Raw genomic sequence first — 20109 nt, 5'->3', positions numbered from 1 at the left:
TACATATGCACTGCATGATGGTACATAAGAAATTCCTGTATTTTAACGGGATAACGTGATATCTGATTACAGCTTGTTGAGAGGGAGCTTGCCAGGATGGAATAGAAAAAGGTTTTGCATGAAAAAAAAACAATCTACATAGTCAGAATTAGAAAAGGATTGAGAAAGAAATTGTAACAAATTTGCAACAAGTACCACTGATATTAAAGTCTAGACATCCAAAATATATATATAAATATATACATTTATAATATCAAAAGTACAACATATACCACCTAATAGATGCGTGATCAAAGGATAGAAGAAAAGGCTTCTCTTGTTTTGTTTTCTCCTAGATACTCTTGCACTCTTTGTGGTCAGGACATTCTCTTCTGTGAGACTCAGCTCAGACTTACCTATTGAGCTTTCCTCAGTCCACAGTATTTCATTCTTTTGTTTGATCATATTATTTTGTTTCCTCATATCTCCAACTTCAGTTTCTAGCTTAGAACTGTGTTTGAGAGTCTGACTCCTTGTACTCTTTGGTGTTTTTTACTCTAAATTTCTATGTTCTTGACTACACAAAGAGCTAGTGAATGCACCTTTGAGGAGGAACTACGAAGAAACCCTTGCACTTGAAAAAGAGAAAGTCTTAACCTAAGAAAGATTCTTTCTAAAACACAACATAAACTGTGGTTGCTATCATGCATTTTTTTTCAATTGTGTGAAACTATAAAATAATCAGACCAAAAATCATAAAATATTCTTTGGAAAACTTTAATTATGGACATAAATATTTAGACTGATCAAGTACAAAATATTTTATATAAAAACAAAATAAAACATGAGGTTTAGGTACACAATGCCTAATAGAGTATTCTCTACACACAGGGAGTACCCTCTAAATACTGCAAAATGACTGGACAACTCAGGTATTAGTAAAAGAGAGCTTTGTATGAAATAGTAAAGTCAAAAGCATAAATTAACATCATCAATTTAAATAAAAGTCCTAGAATTGCTATAGTTTTATTTATTTAAGAAAATCTAACAACATTTCACAGCATTTGAATCTATATTTTTCTTTAAAAAGGACCAATGGGACTAAAGCTCTCTTCCTAGAGCAAATACAAGAAGGACTTCAGTGATCCCACATTCTTCCTTCATATCTACAGGCAATCTACAAACCCCTAATTAAGAGATCATCATTTTAAAGGGTTGGAAGAACAAGATATACAAGTTCCTGTTTGGGAGTCACTCATCAGTTGGCCCTGGATGACTCTCTAAGAAAGACAGCCAGCTTTGGTGTGAATTCCTGAGTCAAGCACCGATTTACTCTCCTTAGTTAAAATACCTATGACATAGCAGCTGTACTGATCATTGACTTGCATGAAAACTGATGACCATGTGGTAGCAAATTGTACATCCCATTAGCCGTTTTCTGAGTTATCCCCATTAAAAAAAGTCTGTGATTGACATTTATGTCCTGAAACTATACAACTGAAATTTCAAAATGTCATGACAGTAATATTATCATACTACAAAAACACTAAATTCTGATTAGTACTGTTTTTTTTCAGTGTGCAAACTGCTGTTTTCTTAGCAATCATTTTTCTCCTAATAAAGGTGGAAGGGTGGCAAAACAATCAAGAATTAGACATTATTAAATGAGAATAGCAAAACCTCATAATATTAGGTCATAATTGGATTGGTTCCTACATTGCAGGAATAGTTATTTTCAATTCTTTATATCTTTTAAACATAAAATCCTACTTTCCTGGAAGCAGAACTCCCAGTCACATAATTCTAGATTTTATAGGACCAAATAAAAAATGAGTTTTAACTGTAACCGTAATTTAAATATTCAGCCTATAATAAAGTAAGTTGTAAATTACAAATAAATTGGGTTTTTTTAAACTTAGAAAGTTGTAGAACTTAAGTTCCTTAAGAACTGGGAATGAAATGTCAGGAACATAATAAAAATATATATGCAAAGTGGAGTACTGAAGAGGGAGTATAGAATGCTTCTTATTGTAAGACAATATATTAAAAATCATTGTGAGATTTCCCTGCTCCCTTACTTAGTTTATTGCTGCTATAAATGAATATGGTTGACATTAAGGCATTTACCAATATAATAGAAGGATCTGAATTCAATACAAAGGACTTAGAACATTCCCTTCATTCATTTTGAAGTCATGCAAGCTATTTCTGGTTAAAATTAAATCTCATTCTAGAGATATATGCCCTTGAAAGTTTTGCAGAAGAAAGTACAGATATTACTCTAAAAGTATATATTGATTAAGTTTAATGGTGGAACAAGACAAAACAAAGTCAGACCTCAACAGACTTGATATATAAAATGATACAACTGTCCCATAAATACAAAGAACAACCCCTCTATAAGTTGAACAGGAAAAAAAAAAACAACCTGTGATATAGAAAGTTTTTCTTCATTTGATAAAATTACTGTTTTCAACATTTTAATAAGGCAGTCAATGAACTGTACCTTCTATAATAGCTAAATAAATTTCCCAATCTAGTACAAATAAGCTTAACAGATAACCATTGAGAAACCAAGAGATCAAGAATTTGTCTGAAAACAAATTCTGAAGGTTGTAACCTAGGAAACTAACAATGCAACCTGCTTTTCCAGACACTTTAAAAAAAATATGCAGGAGAAGAAACAAAAGATGATATACCCTCTGTCCTGCTGCTGGTTGGATCTTGGTTAGTTCACTTTGTTGCTACCACCTGAAGGTAAAAGGAGGGAGAGGGGAGAAGGTTATCTGTCAAAGCTCTGCTGGGAAGCACCAGCCCATCTCCATCACTTCCATTGTGACATTCTTCCTCCCTGGCCAGTTTAATGGTTTCAAGTGCACTGATAACATTTACTATAGTATGGCTATAGAAATTATATACAGTTGAGGTATATTATATATCTGGCCCATATTACTATGTTAACCTGGAACAGTTTTAAAAGCATTAACTATTCCTTTTCAGGTGCTTCCAGTCACTAATCTAAGTTTAGGTTGAAGAATCTTACTTGATTCTCTGAGCTCTTCTATTTAGGACAAGCTAGTTCTAAGCCAAGATGTTGTCAGGCTCCTTTTTTGGTTTCTGAAGGACCAAGGTCCTTTTCTCTTTGGGCACCAGATAATGCTCCTTTTCGGCTTTTTGCTCAACCTGCTTCTTACAGGGTCAATTCTCTCACCATTTCATCTGGTATCCTAACAGCATAAATCATTTAACATTTAGAAAAGATTTATCAAGTACATTTATCATGGGGAAGCTAGGTGGCACAGTGGATAAAGCACCGGCTCTGAATTCAGGAGGACCTGAGTTCAAATCCGGCCTCAGACCCTAGACATTTACTAGCTGTGTGACTCTGGGCAAGTCACTTAACCCTCATTGCCCTGCCCCACACCCCCAAAAGAAAATTTATCATGTATAAGACATCATCTTAGGTGCTGGGAAAGACGATGATAAATAAATCAAAGACTGCCCTCAAAGAGCTTACAATCTAGGAAAAAAATTCAAGCCATGCACATAATATATATTGTCACTTCTAATTAGAGTGAATAATATATATTGTCACTTCTAATTAGAGCACGGAGGAAGACATGAGGGAAGCTTCATGGAGGAGGCAGAATTTGGCCTGCATCTTTAATATCCTCTAATATTACCTACTAAGAATCCCATTTTCTCCCTCTTTCCATCCTACAACTCTCTATTTTTATTTAGCATATGCCAGATTTCCTAGATCTACATCTCTATCTTTTCTCTACAATTTAAAAATAATAATAATAACAGCAAAAAACAGCATTCATATAGTGCTTTAAGATTTGCAAAGCACTTTATAAATATCTCATTTTATCCTTGCAGTAACCTAGGTAGGCAAGTGCTATTATTTTTACCATTTTGCAGATGAGGAAATTGAAGCAGACAAAATTAACTTGTCTGTGACTTGCCCAGGGTCACAGACTTAGTGTATGAAGTGGGATTTGAACTTAGGTCTTTTGACCCCAATTCCAACACTATACCACCTGGCTATCTAACATGTTTTCTAAAAGATTTTTAGTTGTACCCAACTCTGCTTGCTTATCATTGGATCACTTGTTTTCAGTTCATCTCCAAAGATCATGAATTAAAACCTTCCTAAGAATATCTATCTGATGTTTGTAAAAGGAATATACTCCATTGCTAACAATCCCCATCTTCTCTGGAAAATCATAACTGGCTTTCCTTAAACATTAAAAATGTAGAGGGCTTTCTCCAACCATTACATGTTAGCATAGATTTCTGGGTCTATTATCTTGGGGAAGATGAGTAGAAAGAAAGCAATATTCTTCAATTCACCAAAACTCTGTAGGGAGGAAAGACTCCCCCGCCAGCCCCACACTAGTGCATTAATGCAGCCATCACTACCAATACTGCCTTATTTACCACGAAATTAATAAAATCTCAAAAACATTATTTTAAAATGCAGTAATATTTCTTCATGGCCCTAAATAAAAGCATCTAGACTATACTGAGATTTTTAAAACAAAAATTACAGCACTTTTTACTTTACTGGAACAGCATTTGGGCTTTTCTTTTGACAACTAGGACTGGAGAAAAAAATGGAGAGAAAAGGAGACTGTCATTTACCAACAGGACGAGCATCTAGGAAACTGGATTAAAAATCTGCATCCAAGGTGAAGACATTGTCTGTTGTTTCTGTCATAACTGCAAATCGCTGATATTCTGAGACCCTTTTTTCAAAAAAATTTGTTTTCCCTTCCAGAGAAATATTTTCCATGAAATCAAAGGGATTATCTGACTGAAAAACCTGAAGAAGAAGAAAAAAAATGCATTAGAGATTCTGAAGAAGCAAAATCTCATCTCTCAAGAAATCTGCTCTAATAAGCCATAAAGTTTTCCATTACTGATGTCTGCTTTGTCATGTAGAGAAGAAACAGAAATCAAGTTCAACATAAGCCTCAAAATGTAATGCCAACCGGGGCAGCTAGGTGGCACAGTGGATAGAGCACCGGCCCTGGAGTCGGGAGTACCTGAGTTCAAATCCGGCCTCAGACAATTAACACTTACTAGTTGTGTGACCCTGGGCAAGTCACTTAAGCCCAATTGCCTCACTTAAAAAAAAATGTAATGCCAACCAAGAAAAAACAAAAATAACCAACCTACAGTTTATAGCTGGTTTTGCAAATTTGCTCAGATACGGTTGAGACTGTTTAATAGCTCTATTAACATGATTATTAGCAATATTAGCACAGGATTCCAGGCCATTATATTCTTAGAAACTAAAAGGTCTAGCAATAATCAATATCGGCAACAGGTTATGGAAAGAGAGACAATCAAAAGAGACCACTATGTCAAAGCAACAACTATCCCTGCTTTTGGAAATCTTCAGGACAGAGGTGGCATGAACACCCAGATAGGTAACAGTGGGAATCTACCCAGCAGTGTATAGTTCACTGCTGAGGTCTCTTCTAAGTTTTAAATCATGTGACTATGTGATTCCATGACACTGAACTAGGACAACCATACCTAGAGAACAGATATACTATGGATGCTTCAAAGGAAGGCTTAGGCAACACTGGTTGAGTTGATGGCTCAGAGAAAGGGCATCTCAACCTATTTTATGAAATGTCAAAGCTTCAAACTAGACAAACAGAAGCTAAAAGTGCAAAGGAATGACAACTGTAGTGTCACCTGCAACCGGGAACTGTTGCCTCATGTCTATTTAGGCTGAAGATAAAACATGGAGCAAAGACCAAAATCATACTTCATTGATAAGGGATTTATTTGTTGTTCAGTCTACATATAAGACAATCACTTCTTAGCTTAAGTAAGACTCCATACCTTAAGGGCTTTGATTATGTAAAAATATTGACTGAAGCAAGGCCCTTCTAACAAATACATGTGTGCAAATTCACACAGACTTGTGAATTTGGACCGGTTACAAATTAACTCAAGGTTCGTGGCATTTGACCCATGGTAAGAAGTTAACTAAACAAAATATACACATGTTTTGACTCATTTAGGTGAAATTACTAACAGATAACTCTATTAGCTAAAGCCAAATATATTACTAAATATTGGATTACAGTTGTTAACACCAACATTAATTTTTAAAAATAGTTTTACACTGAGAATTTCCCTTTATTATTATAGAAGACTTTAGAAAAAACACATCTGTGCACCTGTCACACATATTTTGGGGATAACACAATTCATTATTACCTTCTCTGCTGTGAAGTAAAAATCTTAAGAGACCTTACTTGACCAGAGGGCCTTACCAAATAATAGGGTGAGGTATTTTTTTTCAATTTTTAAAAACATTTTACTGGTTCAGTGGATAAAGCACCAGCCCTGGATTCAGAAGGACCTGATTTCAAATCTGGCTTCAGACACTTGACACTTACTATGTGATCCTGGGCAAGTCACTTAACCCTCATTGCCCCCCCCAAAAAAAAATTACCTTTGAGAATCCAAGCTCCACAAGCAATCTGTCTGCTACAAACTCAATGTACTGTTTCATCAAAGTGCAATTAATGCCTATTAGGCCAACTGGTAAGGCGTCAGTTAAAAACTCCTAGGGAATAAAACAAAAAGGAGCATCCTCAGATAAGTGTTCCAGTTACTTAAATTTTTATAAGAAATAGATCTTGTTTAAAGGCAAGTCCATTATTTTAATAAATCAAACAATGTGCTTTTCTACAAAAGAATGAATTCAATCAGTTTCTTGTGGGTGTAACGTCATCCTCCTAAGACAAAGTATGTCATAACTATCTTATAAATATATTATTTTAAAAGTATTTTACTATGAGTTTAAGGCTGCTTATGCTCATGTTACAAGATAGAAAAAGGGAGCTGCTTATTCCCCTTTTGTTATTATGATCTAGCATCTGTAGAGATTTTGGTCATTTGAGGTCAGATGAGAAGTACAGAAACATCAAAGTCAGAAAGTCTGTAAGAAAATAAAAGCGAATGAAAGTGAAAGGACATTGGGAACTTGGGGAAAATACAAAGCATAATTAAGGAGAGGGAGGAAAAAAACCCTGCAAGCTTAGACTCAGCTCTTAAGTAAAGCTACAGAAATGTATTTCTTTGCAGCTACTGTATTAGAATTAGGTGTGTAGGAAGAGTGCCGAACGATTGATGCTGTCTCAGCAGGCAGCGCTCTTTACATGTTATGGGGCCCTTGTATAAAAGCTTCCTTGTTTACCTGTTCTATTTCAACAGCATTGATAATGATCTCCTTGACCCTTTCTTCTGAAGGCTTATTCACTAAGTAATGAAACATCAAACAAGCAAAGTCACAATGAAGACCCTGAAAAACAGTGGGGAGAAAATCATAATCCAAGTTATTTCCAAACAGTGTGGTATGTTATATAAAGCAGGTTTGTTTTTTCAAAAGGCACATTCCAAGATCTCAAGAAGCTTCCATTCTACCAAACACAGAAATATTTACGCAGACACAGAAAAAACACACGAAGAAATAATGATAAACAGATATCCAGAAATACTAATTCATGAAACTTCAAGAACTAGGGCAAGGTCTGTTTGATTTTATGAAAATGCCTACACAATAGTTTGAAACAATTGCAATTTTGTTTCTTTTAAGTATATAAAATAACTAGACAAAGATAACAAAAATGCTGCTTCCTATAAGCTTTTATGAGAGTTGCTTAAATGCAAAGAATTACTATCTATTGTTTCTATGTGAATACTTAGTGTAATTAAAAAATACATCCTCTTAAATAGGTTCCCCCCCAATTTTTTTCTACTCTTTGCTCAGCAATAATGCTTTCACACATAGTTTGGCAAAGGTCACCTTCATGGAAGTCCCTGGCTATGGTTTTCCTGTACCTTACACATGTTAAGAATAAGCTCATTTTGTTAAGGAGTGAGCTAGAGGGAGGAATTTGGAAATGGGGTTGTTAAAAGTAACACATTTTGATGGGGCTGAGGAAAGTTTTCTTTTTTGCTGTTTTAATTTCAGAAGGTATCACTAAAAAGGGTATGGATTATGTAATTTAACTTCTTACTAAATGATTAAAGAAAGATAAGACAATGGGCTGGGTAAGCAGATAGACAGGGGCTTTCCCCATAATTTAGTCATTTTTACTATTAATATTGTTCAGTTTTTCTCTTTTATTCCTTAATCTTGGATTTCTGGAAATGTTGATGTAATTACAAAAAGATTTATGTTGTAAGCAAAGATTTTGTTCTACCCAGAGGTAAAGAAAGCTGAAAGTCCTTTTTACAAGGTTGATTCCATATATTTTATTCTCAGTGTTTGGAGCAAACTGCCTCAGTTTACCCAAATAACTCGAGGAGACCACCAAGTCAAGCAGAGACAGATTTATTACATTCCTGCAGGAATGGGCAAACTCAATGCCTGAGCTGCGATAGCTAATACATGCCTTGACCTTTTATAGGAATGTTGGTCAGAGGGGAAGTCCCCACGCACACTAGGGCGAGCTCACAATCTAACATCCAATCCTGTCTCACCCAGGATGCATGTTTAGCTTGTGATCAATGTATGGAGACATGCATACGTGTTCCAGGAACAAGGGGGAAAAGGGGAGGAGGAACAAGGTCAAACTGAAGGAAGAGGGAACAGGGGAGTGACAGTCAGATGTTTCAGATCTCACAGTTCCCACTGACTCCCCTCTCCCAGCCTCTATCTCTAAAGATATTCAACTTGAATAACAGAAAGAGTCACTCAGGTGTTTCAGAATTGTTTTGTAGTCGTGTTAATTTTAGAAGGATGACAGGGTTAAAATTTATCTTCGGCTATGTTGGGAAATCAAAGAAATAGAATAAAGAATAAAAGAATAATCCATTGTTGGGACCCTTGGGTCAAGGGGATTCTGCTCTGAGAAAAAGAGACATGTCACTTGACATCTGGTCTCAACTTAATTGCTGCATCCTGTGCTGAGCCCCGTCCTTTCTTCTTGAGTCCCAAGTATTGAATTGGTGGGCAAACTCCCCGACCCACTCAACAGGGACTGGGGTTCTGACACATGATGGATTCCAGAAAAAAAAATAATATGTAGCTGACAAGTGGGGAGACTGAGCAGAAGTAAAAATACTGTTAACTGGCAATAAAACTTAAAGGAGACAGTGAGAATTTGACAAGCAATAAACTTTTAAACTAACTATACTGGGGCGGGGCTGGGTACCTTCCAGACCCCATCCTCAGAGTTTAATCTGACTCAAATCCATAATCATCTCATACATCAGGAAAACAATTAATGATGTATACAGGGTGTTGACAGGAATAGGCAAGTAACATTTGAAAGCTACCCCCACCCCAACCACAAAAAATATTCCCCAGACATACTCCAGTGATAGGGAATTATTCGTACTGAAATGTGAATATACTAAGATATCAGGTTAACATTTATCTGAGCACTCAGAGAATAGGAGATTTGGTTAGGATATGGAAGAAGGAAGGAAAAATTTTAAGGAAAAGGCTTGCAAGCGGTATGAGATTTAGGAGTAACCAAAGATAACAAGTCATTAAATGTCTGAAGAGGAAGAGAGAAATCTCACTATTTTTAGAAGCTATTTAGCTTATGTTATGGGGTTTGGAACATATCAAGGAATTTGGGACTATTAAAGTTTAAACTGGCCAACTAAACTAAAGGATGGACACACCTTGAGAAGTAAGGGAGATAAGCCCATTAGGCATGGCTGCTGCCTGATCAGCACCAGGGGACAGAAATAACTCCAGAAGTCATGACCACCTCCCCTCATTCCAGCTTCCCGCACCCCCAAAGGGAGCTTTCCACAGTCAGATGATCACCCCATCTATAAAAGCTTTGGCCTTTCTTCTGTTTGAGGAGAAATGGGCTTCAGAGAATCATGTGATCTCTAAGTCATTTTCTCCCCTCCAGAGAAGTCCTTGATTTCTCTCTTGGTCAACTTTCTCTAGCACCCAAAATAAAAGACAATTTTATTCTTAAAGAGGAATACCTAAGGACCCCCACACCACAAATTTCCTCTGTGACATAATTCTGGTGTCCAATGTGGAGCATGGGAAATTCCTCTTTCCTCGCAACACAAAGCCCAGAGGTAAGAAACACCTTTTGGTTTATTCTCTCTTTCTTGCCTGACTCTACCTCTCGCCTGAATCACAGAGAGGTAGAGGTGTTCAGCTTTTGCACGTGATGGCAACAAGCAGCCCTGTTCTCCCTCCCTTGCCAAAAGCTCAGCCAGACATCTGAACCATGTTTGGACCATTGGATTTAATATCTCCTTAGACAGGGTGATATCTGGGTACACCCATGGAGCAGAGAGGGAGTGTTCTGAAGGATTCCCCTTTAGAGTGCATGCTGAAAAACTGGACTAAATTTGACCTTACAACCTTGAAAAAGAAAAGCATGATCTTATACTGTAACACTGTCTCTTGGAATCCCAAGAAAAGTGGCCAGTGCAGGGGACTCTTGACTATAATACCATTTTGCAATTGGACCTGTTTTGCAGGCATGAATGGAAATGGACAAAAATTCCATATATACTAGCCTTTGTGGCCTTTAGGAAGGAACAAAGCAGGATACACCCAGGAAAACTAACCAAATCTAAGGAGACTATTGATAACCCTAAAAAGCCTCCTTCCTCACAGGAACTCAATGATTTCTTTAGATGACTTCCTCTAGTTGTTAGAAAGTCACAAGTCCAAGTGACTAGCAAATCTTTCTGACACGCCCTCCTCCTCTGACACTTCATCCCCTCCGACTTATCAGCCTCACTCTCCTCCCTCCTCTCCCTTTACCCCTTCTTCCCTGCCCACTCCACTATATCCTTCCCTCCCTATGGGTCAATGCCTGTCATACTATTCTATGTCTGAAACTCTGACCTCTTCTCTTTGCCTATCAGCTGATCTCAGAACCTATCTCCTGTGCCCCTCACAGCTGAGCCCTTGTTACAAGCAGGGAAGGGGAGGGGGGGGAGAAGGGGAGGAGGAAGGGTTCCAATAGTTCCCTATTCTCCTGTTTTTTCTATTCATCAGCTGCTCCCATCTGCTTTACCTGATCCCCTGAAGTTACCTACACCCATTCCCCCAGGCCCCTTTACCCCTCCCCTACCTGCTTTACCCATTCCCCTACAAGCATCTTTACCCTCTCCCTTGCTTCCACTACAACAAGTTCCCCACTGTGGGGTAGGGCGACATGAATACATGCTCCTTCTTCTATGAGTGATTTGGCTCAGATTAAAGAAAAATTGGGATGTTACTCAGAGAATCCCACGAAGTTCACAGATGGCTTTAAGTCTGTGATGTTTCAGTTTGACCTTTCCTGGGCTGACTTGCAAATTATTCTTGTCAGCTGTTGTATCCCCAATGAGAAAAAACACATTTGGGACCCAGTTGTACAAGTGGGTGATGACACTCACAGGTTGGAACCAAGTGGGCAGGGGTCCCTGGAAACAACAGCAGTTCCAACTGTGGATCCAAAATAGTACTATCATGATAGGATAGACCAGGCTAGCAGAGACCACATGATTATTTGCCTTGTTGAGGGAATGAGGCAGGGGATTAAGAAACAGGTCCATTATGAGAAAGTAAAAGAGATAATCCAGGGGTCTGATGAAAACCCAGCCCTCTTCTTGAGTTGCATGGACTCTGTGAAGAAATATACTAATCTAGATCCAGAAAGTGATGTAGAAATAACAGTCCCCAGTATAGATTTTATTAGCCAATCTTCTCCTGACATTAGGAGAAAACTCCATAAATTAGACTTGGGTCCCCAAACCCTACCCTCACAATTCCTTGATGCTGCTTTTAAGGTTTTTAATAACAGGGACCTTGTGGTAGCTGAAGAGAGAGAAAAGAAGGATTGTGCCTGCACCATAGAGCAAGCCTCGCTAATAGGAGCAGCCATAATGTCTGCTACCAGCAGATCTCCAGGTGGCTAAGATCCTGGCAATTGCTTCAGCTGTGGTGAACTAGGACACTGGAGTGGGGGATGCTCTCAAAGGTGAGAACACCTCCTCTAACTCCTTGTCCCCAGTGAGACTGTCTGGGTCACTGGAGGTGAGATTGCTCCCAAGAGGTTGGCCAGGCGAAAACCCAGCTCCCTGGCAGTCCCATTCCCAGTAGACTTGGAATTCAGAGGGCCGACCAGCCCCATTACTGGCATCTCTATGACTAAACCCAGGGTCAAGCTGGATGTAGGAGGTAAGTCTATTGATTCCTTAATAGACACGGGGGCGACCTCCGTCTTACTCTCATTCAGGTCCCACTGTTTCATCAAAACAGCAGGTTGTGGGGAGAGGGGGAAGACCCCTTAAATGTAGGCCAACACTGCCTTTAATATGTATGCACGAAGATCACAAATTTCCTCATCCTTTCCTGGTTTTACCATCCTCACCCTGTCCTTTATTAGGGCAGGATGTCAAGAAAAAGTAAGGGGAGGCTACAGCTTCTCATTGAGAAATTCCTAGCCTATGGGCTCCTAGTTCACTGCATAGACCAGAAGAAATAACCTATAGCTATCTCACAGTTGTTGGTCTGTTATAGACTGGTACTTTTTAAATCTTTTGTAGTAGAATAGTTTAAAATCAGGAATTATTTGTAATGTGTAAAAGTTGCAAAGAAAAAAGGTATTTTTAAAAAAATCTCTAACTACTGAACCACACTAAGAACAGCTCTTGGCTTTGATTTAATTACTTAACACTCTGGTAAAGTGGGCCACACCCTGCCTGCATTAAGGCTTGCTCAGGGCAAAAACCTAGGAGGAAAAAAAAAAGTTGGTGAAGAAAAGGAAAAAAAAAACACACAAAAAGCTGCCACACTTTAACTCCACTCATTATCTGATAAGTTTCTAAGGTGTAGACAGATATCTCAGCTCTTTAGAAAAACGGGGTAAAGAAATTTTAAACATAGCTGAGAAACTCACCAAGTTATCAAATGTACTATTTTAATTTATGGATAATAGTCTTTTTCTTTTTAAGTGCTAAAAGTATTAGGCCTGGGGCAGCTAGGTGGCACAGTAGATAGAGCACTGGCCCTGGAGTCAGAAGGACCTGAGTTCAAACCCGGCCTCAGACACTTAACACTTACTAGCTGTGTGATCCTGGGCAAGTCACTTAACCCCAATTGCCTCACCAAAAAAAACAAAACAAAACAAAAAAAAGTATTAGGCCTTAGAAAGATCTGTATATAGAGTAAAGCACATGCAACTGAATTAAGAACACCTAATTAGTAATTAATTGATTTTTGTCTCAAATTTTAAAAAAATCCTAATATTGTTTTAAGGTATTATGTTTCTAAATTTTCTTATAATGTATAAATTGGTGGACAATTGTATCAGCTATGGTGGAAAAGCAATTTCTCTTATATCTAGATATCAAATTAAATTATATACATATATTTTTTTCTGTTAAAATGGGAATTCTGAGTTTACCTATGTTTGTTATTTAATCACCTTAAACATGTTCACATTGTTTTAAGGAATAATGAAGGCAGTACACTTATCCCAACTCTTTGTTATTAAGCATCTTAAAGCAAAATGTATTTGTATAATACTAACTTAAGGATGAAAAGCATCTGACATTATGGTATTGTTATATTATTCTGAGTCTAACTCCAGGTATGATCATTGAGGCATGGTGCCAGTAACCCTAAGAGTGTTTTTGTTTGTTTGTTTGTTTGGTTGGTTTTTGCAGGTGGTGCAACTCCACCTGCTTCATTCAGCTTGAAGTCGTTGTTGAAGAAGACTCTTCATGCCCTTTTCCCTTACATATAGAGAAGTGGGGAATGTTATGGGGTTTGGAACATATCAAGGAGTTGGGGACTATTAAAGTTTAAACTGGCCAGCTAAACTGAAGGACAAACACACCTTGAGAAGTAAGGGAGATAAACCCATTAGGCATGGCTGCTGCCTGATCAGCACCCGGGGAAAGAGATAACTCCAGAAGTCAAGATCACCTCCTCTCATTCCAGCTTCCCCCACCCCCAAAGGGAACTTTCCACAGTCATATGGTCACTCCATATGTCCACCCCATCTACCATCTATAAAAGCTTTGGCCTTTCTTCTGTTTGAGGAGAAATGTGTTTCAGAGAATCATGTGATCTCTAAGCCATTTTCTCCCCTCCAGAGAAATCCTGGACTTCTATCTTGGTCAACTTTCTCTAGCACCCAAAATAAAAGACCATTTTATTCTAATTGGATTTGTGTGCAAGAGGGTTTAATTCTTTAAAGAGGAATACCTAAGGATCCCTAACACCAACCCATTTCCCCCATGACAGCTTAAATCATACCTAACCAGTAATCCAGTCTTAATCTGAAGACCTCATTCAATCCATCAATAAACATTTATGAAGCACCTGCTATATGCCAGGAAAAGTGCTAATCACTACGGATACAAAAAGGGGCAAAAGAAAGTCCCTGTACTCAAGGAGCTCACAGTCTAAAGGAGACAAAACAAACATATGTGTACAAATAAACTATCTATGGGAAAAACAGGAACTAATTAAAAGAGGGAAGGCATTAAAATTAAGAACAGCTGGGGAAAGGCTTCCTGAAGAAAGTGGAACTTTAGCTAGGACTTTGAAGTCAGGAAAGCCAGCTGGCAAAGATGTAAAGGGAGTGCATTTCAGACATGGGGGACAGCCAGAAAAAGTGCCAGGAGCTAAACAATGGAGTGTCTTATTCCTGGAATAGCTAGGAGGCCAGTGTTACTGGATCAGAATGGCAGGGAGTAAGGTATAAGAAGACTGGAACAATGGAGGAGAGTGGGGACATGGTAAGGAGGTTATAAAAGGCATTGAATGCCAAACAGCATGTTGTATTTGATCCTGGAGGTGACAGGAAGCCAATGGGGCTTATTGAATGGGGATGTGACACAACTGGGAGGGTTTAAGAAAATCATTTTGAAGGCTGAATGAAGGCTAGATTGGAGTGGGGTGAGACCTGAGGCAGAGACACCCACCAGCAAGTTATTGCTATAGGCTAGGTGTCAGATGATAATAACCTATACTAGAGTGATGACAGTGTCAGAGGTGAAAAGGGGTATATTCAAGAGATGTTTCAAAGGTGAAATTGATAAACATTGGCGACAGAATGGATATGGGATGAGAGAAGAGTCTAGGATGATAGGTTATGGGCCTGATGGACTTGGGAAGATAGTGTTGCCAGTAATAGTCAAGGCAGGAGGAAGGAGGGTTTAGGGGAAAGATAGTGAATTATATTGTGGACATGTTAAGTCTGTCTATTGGACACTGAGCTGGAGATGTCTGAAAGGGAATTGCAGATATGAGATTAGAAGTCATCTAAGAAGTCGAAGGAGGAATACATGAGAATTATCAACAGTGATGGTAATGAAGTCCATGGGAGCTGATAAGATCACCAAGTGAAAGAGTATAGAGGGAGAAGACAAGAAGACCCAGGACAGAACCCTGAAGACACCTATAGTTAGAGAGGAGGATCCAGCAGAGGAGACAAAGAAACAGGGACACAATTACTACTGGAGGTAGCCCAATTATTTCTAGATAGCTCTAATTATTGGGATGTTTTTCCTAAGGTGGACTCTTTTACAATGTCTATCCATTGATCCCAGGTTTGTCCTCTGAAGCCAAACACAAGTGTAATCCTTCTTCCACATCACCCTTCAAATACTTAAAGACAGCTAGGCAGTCTTAATGTACCCTAAAACTTCTCTTTTCCAGGCTACAAGTCCCCAGTTCCTTCAACCAATTTCATATATGATCTTAAGCTTTAGTTCCCTTCCCTGTACAATCTTCAGTTTATCAATCTCCTTCCTAAAATTTGATGCTCAAAACTGACAGAACAGTTCAAATGTGGTTTAACTAAGGCAACATATTCTAGAGTGGAGTTATCATCACCTCAATTCTGGACACTACTTCTTTTAATGCATCCATAATGCATAAGTTGGACAAGGGAAAGAAGGATCGTCTCATTTTTACCTAGGACCAATATAGACTATCAACATACTATTTAAAATATTAGGTCTTATCTGAAAGGCTGAGAACCTTAGGTTCTCTCAACTCTTCCCAAGTATTCCTAGTTGTAGCTAGTTCAATCTAGCAATTTCATATCTAATTTTTCCTACATTACTGAGAGAAAGTAAGAAAGAGAAATGGGAAGAGAATGTATATATGTGTGTGTATGTATGCATACATATTTCTCTCACAATATTATCAATACCATATAGTATTCTTCCATAGGTCTTTAGAATATATTCTCTCATAAATAACGGTCTGCTGCATAATAAAAGAGGTTTTCAAATGACACTTGATATTTCCCTGATTACCTTAGATAAAAACATAAAAAATAAATCAAGAGTGTAAAAAAGCCACTTTAATTTTTCTATTATTAATTGTAACTGAGAGGATCATGTAACATTAAGATAACATTCTCAGATGGTCTATATTTGGAGGCTATGTTAGGGGTACCAATTCCAAAATGTTAGTCCAGGGAACCATTTTTCTTCATAAAAAATGATAACTATCCAGAAAAACATTTGAACTTTCCTTTTTTATTCTGAGTTACCATGAGCATTTTTCTTAAGGCAAAGAAAAAATGAGAAAGAGATTTAATGGATAATCTTACACATCACAATTAGAAGATTAATTCATACCTTACCTCATCTCTGCTGATGAGTTCATTGGAGAAAGTGAGTCCGGGCATAAGACCTCTCTTCTTAAGCCAGAATATAGCAGCAAAAGAGCCTGAGAAGAAAATCCCTTCCACAGCAGCAAAAGCAACCACTCTTTCTCCTGTTAGATAACATGCATTCACTTTAAACAGACTAAAACGCAAAATTCTTTTTAAGACAAAACAGAAATAACCGTTCGATGACTTTCTGATAATAAACAGTAACCAAGACACAAGAAGGTCTAAGAAAGATATCCTAGCAAAAAAAGTATTTGCCATTAAGACTTTAAAAAAAATTATTTTATTTTGAATTCATGGAATAAATCAAGCATTCCACAACATAGCACAATAAAAAAGATAAGTAAACATGAAACTGTAAATCCACCATAGACAATTTGCTCTTCCCTTCAAAAATATAACAAAATTATATAAATTTCTTTTTTTCCTTTTTCCCCCCTCCAGCCTCAGAGATGGCCACCACATGTGCGCGTGTATACACACATATATATGTATACATAATTATTCTATACATACTTTTATTTATCAGTTCTTTTTCTGGATGTAGATAGAATCTTTCTTCATATGTCCTTTATAGTTAATGTGGGCATTTATAATAGTCAAATTAACTTCTTTGCTCAAAGTCATTCTTAAAACAATATTGCTGATACTGTGTACACAGTTCTCTTGGCTGTGTTCATTTCACTCTTCATTATTTCATGCAAATCTTTCCATGTTTTTCTAAGATCATTGAGCTTATCATTTCTTATAGCACATAGTATTCCATCACAATCACAAACCACAACTTGTTCAGCTATTGCCCAATTAATGGGCAAAGCCTGCAATTTCCAGTTCTTTGCTACCACAAAGGGAGCTAATATTAACATTTTAGAACATATAAGTTCTTTCCCTTTTTCCTTAATCATCTTTGGAAAAAATGACCTAGTAGTGGTATTACTGGGTAAAAGGGTATACGCAGTTTAATAACTCTTTGGGCATAATTCCAGTCTACTCTCCAAGATGGTTGGATCAGTTCACAATTCCACCAACAATGAACTGAGTGTCCCAATTTTTTCACATTCCCTCCAACATCTGCCACTTTCCCCTTCTATCATTTTAGCCAATTGGTAGGTATAAAATGATATCTCAAGGTTGTTCTAATTTTGATTTCTCTAATCAATAATTATTTAGAGCATTTTTAATATGACTATAAACTGTTTTAATTTCTTTACTGGAAAACTGCCTGTTCATATCCTCTGACCACTTATCAACTGGGGAATGACTCCTATTCTTATAAATTTGACAAAGTTCTCTATGTATTTGAGATGAGACCTTTATCTGAGAAACTGTTTTTAAATGTTCCCCCCAATTTTCTGCTTTCCTTCTGATCTTGGCTACATTTGTCTTATTTGTACAAAACCTTTTTAATGTAATCAAAATTATTTTACACTTCACTCTCTTCTCTATCTCTTGTTTATTAATAAGTTGTTCCCCTATCCATAAGTCTGATAAGTAATATGTTCCATGTTCTTCTAATTTTTTTGTAATATCTCTTTATAACTAAGTCATATATCCATTTTGACCTTATTTTGGTAAATGGTGTAAGATATTGGTCTATGCCAAGTTTCTGCCATAATGCTTTCCAATTTTCACATCAATTTTTACTAAATAATGAATTCTTATCCCAAACTCTTAAGTCAAGACACTTGTCAAATATAAGGTTATTATATTTAATTGCTGCTCTAAATTGCACATCTACTCTATTCCATTGATCTAACTTTCTATTTCTTAGTACCAGTTCATTTTGATATAATATAGTTTAAGATCTGGTACTACTAAACCTTCCTTTACATTTTTTTTCATTATTGCCTTAGATAGTCTTGACTTTTTATTCTTCCAAATGAATTTTGTTATTATTTTTTCTAATTCAGTAAAGTAATTTTGGGGTAATTTAATTGGGGTAGCATTGAATATATGTTTCATATAGAGATAGATAGATAGATATACATATACATATAGATAGATATACATATATAGTTTGGGTAAAATTGTCATTTTTTATTATATTGGCCCTGAACCCAGGGCTTATATGGGCTGTAACAACCAGGGTGTTATAGAGCTATAAATCACATCTCCTAAAGAAGACCTATGATGTAGACAATATGAATGCTATTATTTCCATTTTAAAGAAGATGAAGACAATTAGTCTCAGAGAATTAAACTGACCTAACCATGATCACATAGCTAATAAGCTGTCAGAGACAGGAACTGCATCTAGGTTTTCCTAACTCCAAGTTAAGCACTCTAACCATTATGGCATGCTATCTCTCAGAAGCATAGGTTCTGGGCCCTACTCACAAACAATATTTCTCCAATTATTTAAATCTAGTTTTATTATATAATTTTGTTTATATAGTTCCTGGGTTTGTTTTGGCAGGTATACTTCCAGGTATTTTACACCATTAGGTCTTGAATGTCTTTCCTCTGCACTTCCACCTCTTAGAAGCTCTTGTTTCCTTCTAGACTCAAATCGATCACCAACTTTCATATGAAATATTTTCTGATGCTCCACAGTTCCAGTGTCTACCCCCATTACCCTGTATTTTATTTTTATATAATTATATATTATGAGAAAATAAAGGGATTTGTCAATGCCCAAAGGCCCCAACCAGAGGAGACTGATCTAGATTGATTGAATTAAGTGAGAGTGACTGAGAGTGATTGACTTTGCTGATTAACCCACTTAAAGTTAATTAAATTGAAACCACACCTGGCCAGCCCACAATAGGGTATTGTTCTCAGAAGCGAAGGACTTTGAACTCAAGAATGAGACCACCCTCAAGTCCAGTGAACCAATGAATTTGGGTGATGCTAACAAATCAGCTTGAAGGACGGCCTCTTTTGGGGGAGGGAAGCACGAAGTGGGAAGTGCTGTTTCCTCTCTCAGTTCGGTTCAGAACAGGCTGGTGGTGGCAGAGGACTTGGGAGAAGAAGCAGACAAGGTTGAACCCTTATCTCTCCTCTAGGATAGATAGGCTTTTTCTTGGTTTTTTGACCCACATGTTCTCTTTTTCACTATTAAATGCTTAATGCCCAAAACTGGTGCTAACGCTTCTAATTTATAAGTAAACCCTAGCTAGTTTTCCCCCATACTGGGGACAGGAAAAAGGCAACCACACATTAGATTTTACTTGTCACAATATGTATATATGTTTTCCTCACTAGAATGTAAGCTCCGTAAGGGCAGGCATTGTTTCAGTTGTATTCCCTGCATATAAACATTCAATTTACTATTTTTGTTTTATAGACATAATTTTCATTTAAAGTTCACTCTGCAACAAATATAAACAAATAATATAAGGTCTATAAACAAATATCGATCTTTAGTCTGCCTGCTATGTGCTAAACCTTCAAGATGTCTCTTTGCTTGATCTGCCACTGTGGAATTGTCTCTTTTATGAGAAAATCTTGTCTTTAATTGTAATTATTTTTATATACTCTG

The 20109-nt window shown here is 37.2% G+C and overlaps 1 protein-coding gene across 2 annotated transcripts in view; it reads right to left on the bottom strand.

The window, feature by feature from the left end:
* Positions 1-740: 740 nt before the first annotated feature.
* Positions 741-20109, bottom strand: part of RRM2B (ribonucleotide reductase regulatory TP53 inducible subunit M2B) — a 44681-nt gene continuing 25312 nt past the window's right edge. For both annotated transcript variants that reach the window (XM_043977403.1, XM_043977404.1), the window contains 5 exons: positions 16599-16732; positions 7208-7312; positions 6461-6574; positions 4627-4807; positions 741-2730 (listed from right to left, as the gene is read on the bottom strand). In XM_043977403.1, coding sequence (XP_043833338.1) covers positions 4655-4807; positions 6461-6574; positions 7208-7312; positions 16599-16732 — 506 coding nt within the window. In that variant the 3' untranslated portion in view covers positions 741-2730; positions 4627-4654. The remainder of the gene's footprint in view (positions 2731-4626; positions 4808-6460; positions 6575-7207; positions 7313-16598; positions 16733-20109) is intronic.

Source organism: Dromiciops gliroides, chromosome 1 (genome assembly GCF_019393635.1).
Source record: "Dromiciops gliroides isolate mDroGli1 chromosome 1, mDroGli1.pri, whole genome shotgun sequence".
NCBI lineage: Eukaryota > Metazoa > Chordata > Mammalia > Microbiotheria > Microbiotheriidae > Dromiciops > Dromiciops gliroides.
Note: the sequence above shows the minus strand (reverse complement) of the source record. Positions and strands in the feature narration are given on the sequence as shown.